This window comes from Drosophila elegans, unplaced genomic scaffold (genome assembly GCF_018152505.1).
Source record: "Drosophila elegans isolate 14027-0461.03 unplaced genomic scaffold, ASM1815250v1 contig_476, whole genome shotgun sequence".
In the NCBI taxonomy this organism is placed as follows: Eukaryota; Metazoa; Arthropoda; class Insecta; order Diptera; family Drosophilidae; genus Drosophila; species Drosophila elegans.
This window is the reverse complement of record NW_024545863.1, coordinates 1,482,785-1,487,654: the sequence shown is the minus strand read 5'-3', so window position 1 is coordinate 1,487,654 and position 4,870 is coordinate 1,482,785. Positions and strand designations below refer to the sequence as shown.

The 4,870-nt window shown below is 42.1% G+C and overlaps 1 protein-coding gene across 1 annotated transcript; it reads right to left on the bottom strand.

The window, feature by feature from the left end:
- Nucleotides 1–517: 517 nt before the first annotated feature.
- LOC108148501 (neprilysin-1-like) lies at nt 518–2,741 on the bottom strand. The gene is made up of 2 exons (XM_017275538.2): nt 1,657–2,741; nt 518–1,590 (listed from the first exon to the last, which is right to left on the bottom strand). Exons 1-2 carry the CDS (start codon nt 2,662–2,664, stop codon nt 658–660), a joined length of 1,941 nt encoding a protein of 646 aa, XP_017131027.1. The 5' UTR covers nt 2,665–2,741; the 3' UTR covers nt 518–657.
- Nucleotides 2,742–4,870: the final 2,129 nt, after the last annotated feature.

Genomic DNA, 4,870 nt, shown 5'->3' with positions numbered 1-4,870 from the left:
GAATTATAACTGAATTTGCATATCATGTACGTTTGGGAACGCGCATAAATCACATTTCTCAATGGGTTTCTTTGAAGAGATCGGCGAGTCAAAAAGAGCTAATAGATGAATGGTTCCAACATGGGCGCAAGCATTGTACCTACATTTAAAATAAGAGTCATTCAAAAATGTGTTTTCGTTAAAGCAGGTACCACTATTTACTCTACTAACAACGAAAAAAAACTACGTTAATGTTGCTAGATCACTACATTTGCGATAAGCGGGTTAGCAACAAAACTAAAATCCAGAACATTAGAAAATGTTTGAACATAGCTCGGTTATCTTATTACCCAAGAAAACAGTTCAGGCCCTTGAACTTAGAAGATTATTTCACAGCCACTTGTTTTTACAAAAAAAAAAACTATTTTTTATGACAGTATTTCAAAATCAGATTTCCGTAAGTTCTAAAAATATCTACCTACCTATTGTAAAAATAAGTCATAAGCGATTTAAATTTAAAAAAACAAAACAAATAATGTCAAAACCCAATTTAAATATATATTTTTGAAAATTGTTATATTATAACATATAGCAACAACATTGGAACAACAATTTTGGAACTCAAAATATATATATATTCATATTTAAAAGTAGTTATATTACAACTGATAAAAACAACTACCATACATGGCAAGTTTTGGCCGCGGGACGCATGCCACTTCCTACGGGACAGTTGAAAGCCTGGAAAAAGTCCTCGCTGTTGGATAAGGCGCCCAGAACCCGGTACTTTTCGATGGTGTGTTTATCGTACAGATGATCCCAGTAGTGCTCCTCCTTGTAGTCGGCGCAATACAACTGAGCAAAGCCCAAAAAGAAAAGCTGATCCGGCAAAAGGTCAAGTCCTGGCATCTGTTCGCTCGTTATATTCCGTCCAGGCTTTTCTAGCAGCTTCTGCATTTGGCTGCGATAGGCCTCAAAGGCTAGTTTTATTCCGCCGTTGTCGCCGAGGTTCTCTCTGGCTGCAATCTCGCCATTTATATGGCGATTTATTTCCGGTATGAGGTATTTACTATAGTGATTCAAATAGCACATTAACACATCTACATCTGCTTCTTCGAATCCATGCGTCAGTTCGTGGCCCACAAGGAAACCCAGTGATCCGAATTTCAGGGAGAGGGGCCATGATCGATGGTAGACGGGTGGATACAGGAGGCCGGCGCCGATAATAATAGAGTTGTCGTCTTTAAGGTAATTGGCTTGCACTTGCATCCCCAACAGTGTATCCTGTGGCTTAGTAAGGTGGGCCAGTTCCTCGGAGTGTTTGCTGCTGAAATCTTTGAGGTCGACCTCGAGTCGATTCAGATGGATGTTAGTCGTCGCGTAGCTATCTTCGAAGATTCTCAGCTTGCCAATCTCCCGGACTAAGCGATCAGCTAAATCGTCATCCCTGAAAGCTCCTACACGGGCCACAATGGCGGATGCTTTGAGGAGGGCCTTCCTTCGAGTCTTTGAGTCCATCCAATCGGCTTCCTGAAGCGACTTTCGTAGGCTCTTCTGCAGTTCCCGGACAATTTTAGACACTTCCATCATATTTCCCTCAGGCAAATACTCCTGTAAGCAAATCAAATACACAATAACGCTACCACTATTTCCTTATTTTGGGTCTAAGGTACTCACCGCCATATAAAGTTTGTCGAAGAGGAACGACATGGATGTCATCAGTTTAGCGGCGCAATAATCCGTTTGGTACTTGGACGCCGAAAGTTTGGCGTCAAAATGAAAGAGCAGGTCCATGGCCAGATAATTGGCCAAGGCCTCAGAATGCCGGGCGAAAACCTCATTTAACTTGTCGGTAAAGGTAGGCAAATCTGTTTCCTCAAAAACCTGCAACGCCTCTCGCCAGAAGGCAAACACTCCATCGATCACCTGAGCAATTTTTTCATCTGTCAGCTTAAAGGCTCTTAGATAGCCTCGCATGCGTTCCTCGTTGGCTCGATAGGAGCGAGAAGTCTTAATGTCGATGTTGTGCTTGTTAACTTGAGTGTCAAAACCAAAAGGCGACCACACGGTGTACGAATAAAATAGTGTGGCCTCTCTATGAAACAGACCTTTTGCCCCATAAGCGATTATGTCCTCGCTCATGTTCCTCCATTTAAAGTTGGAGGCATTCCAGGCGGCACCATCGACGGCGGGAAAACCTCCGATTGACCGAATGAGACTTAGGTAAGCGGGATCGGCTGCTCGAAATGGATAAAGCTCGGCCCCCAGACAGGCATTGTAGAATCGTTGGGCCACCATCAGCTCACTGGATACATTGAGAGCCTCCGCCAGATCCATCCTGCTCACTAGTTGCCTGGTAATGTCAGCCAGGGTATATTTGATGTCGGCCGTATTGTACCTTCGTGCTATGGAGTCCCGGTCACTTTTAGCGAATCGATAGTTTCCGCAGGCGTACTCATAAAAGTCTTCACAGGGAGCTACACTAACATTCATGTAGGATTTCATGAGATTCGAATAGGATTGTAGGTAATCCGCAGTTTTATTTTCGTTTATGTTCGCTTTATAAGGCACATCTATAACGGTTCTGGTATCGCCTTTGCCCGAAAACACTATCAGAAGAAAGAAGATCAGTGCTCCGCATAATCCGGCGGAGGTAAAGTTAATCGAACACAAAAACTTGTTCATGGCTTAACACACTCTTATCAGCGAATAAATGGCGTTCACTGAACGCGGAACCTATGGAAGGTGGACTGCTCGCCTCAAAAGACGATTCTAAACTATTTGCTTACTAAAAACTAAATTTTGTTTCATGAGTATATGGGTTTGACGCGTGAGGGGGTAGAGCATACAGTGAGGGAAAAATTAAGAAACTACATATTTGAAGAAAGCGTTCCGACCCTATGAAGTATATATGTTCTTGGTCAAGATCAAAAGTCGAGTCGATTCAGTTTATCTGTCCGTAGAATTTAGAGACTATAAAAGTTAAGCTTTGTAATATAAATAACATGTAATAAATATAAAATGCGGGCTGAAAACAATTAAAATTATGAATCATATTGTGAAAAAAAAATGATTTTATTCTCCTTGGGCTTTGTATACTTTCTAGCTTCAATCAGTGAAGATAATGGCTTTGCCATGCGTATGCGATATGCCAGCTGACATCTGCTCATCGAACTTTATCGGCGGCCGTAAATGGGAGGAGCCACTAAACGCATATAGTTGAATATTAATGAACATGATTTTTACTGGGCACTTGGCCACTTTTATCGCCCGCAAGGAGGACACGGCTAAGTCCACGGAACTCGTCAAATGGCTGGAATCACTGCAGCAATTAAAGTGGATTTATGAATCCACCAATGACAGATACGAAGAAGGAAGCGATATCTCAAAGCGGAGCCCGCCAATATTGTATTAAAATTTTGCCATCATAAAGATTATTATTTTATGGCGGGCATCCACTCCGCACCCCCAACATATATATGCTCTACTATATATCTCGGAATATGGCCACGCGTCGCAGGCAGATTCAAATAAATTTTTAATGCACTCGTTCCGTTCGGTTTTGGTCCTGGCGTCGCACTTTTATTATTGATATTTACAGCTCACATATCGAGTGTCATGATGCATTATTCATTCAAGAGGCGCTGACGTCAAGGCAAGGAAGGATGGTAGTAGTTGAATGGCACCCAACCGACACATCAACCCACCGGCTGGTCTGCCTTGCAGTGTTTGGTAATTAATGAAGCCATAAAAACTAAACCCAATTAATTAAAAATGCACACACACTCGAGTGCTTGTCCCCTTGAAGGAGGGAGTAAAATCGAACATCGGCCATCGAATCGGGCCATGGAAATCGAGCGGTGCCAACTGTAAAATGTCTTTTACGACGCGATCTGCACTTGATGGCCATTACCCATTACCCCCGCCCCAACATCTACATCGTCTGAAGTTGAGTATTTCCCCGAGTAAAATGGCGTCGGCCATTGTTAAAGTTTTTATTACAAACTCGTAAATGTCAAATGTAATTTAAGCAAACATGTGTGTGAGTCCTCGAATTAATAGTAACTTGATTGAGCCCTGACCACATTGCCCATTGCCTCTATTTTTCTTGGCCAAATGCAACATGTCCCAAGCCATTTCCAGCGGGCAAAAGGCAAAACAGCTCACTCGAGCTAATCAAAATATTTGCAGAGAGACAAAACTAGTCTGAAAGGTGCCAGCGCCGCTTCCATCGCACATGAAACAGTTGCCAGCTGTCAAAGTCGGAGAAAATGCAGAAAAAATGTTTAACTCAAGTGCAGCAGGGGAAAAATAAGAGGAAAGGGGAAAGTCAGGTTGTTGTACAGAAATTCATAAATTTTCTACTTTGAATGTTTGAACTTAAAAATGTAATTTCAATTAATATGTACATATTATCAACACATATTCACCAAACGGTTTTTTGGTTTTTTAAAAAATTATCGATTTTTAACAATAATTAAATTGTACAAAAAATAAAGAATAAATAGGGATGCAACAGAAAAGCCTCACAATGCAGGTTTCTCACGCTCCGTTCCCACTCGAAAATATCGGCTCGTAAGCCTGCATATTTAAACATTAATTTAATTAAACTACTAACAACAAAATCGTGTAAACAGTGCACCCTGGGGACACAAGACAGCTCAAACACTCTCCAAAACACTCGGCGGACACCTTCCAAACGGACGGACTAAAACACAGGGATGCGGACAAGGACACGTGGCGCCCACTGAGCAAAAGGTCCAAATTAAGCATCTCTGCGACTCCGGGTCTCTTCTTCTCCGGCGGACAGCCGCGTGTTGATGAGCAAAGCAAACCGTAAATCGTCACATTCCCCACCCCTGAAAACATGTAATGAAAAAAAAGTGTGCGT

What these genes read in the sequence shown, in the direction of transcription:
- LOC108148501 (XM_017275538.2), bottom strand. Translation starts at nt 2,664, where the DNA reads ATGAACAAGTTTTTGTGTTCGATTAACTTTACCTCCGCCGGATTATGC. An exon ending in TCGACAAACTTTATATGGCG is followed by an intron (nt 1,591 to 1,656) that starts GTGAGTACCTTA and finishes ATTTGCTTACAG; the next exon opens with GAGTATTTGCCTGAGGGAAA.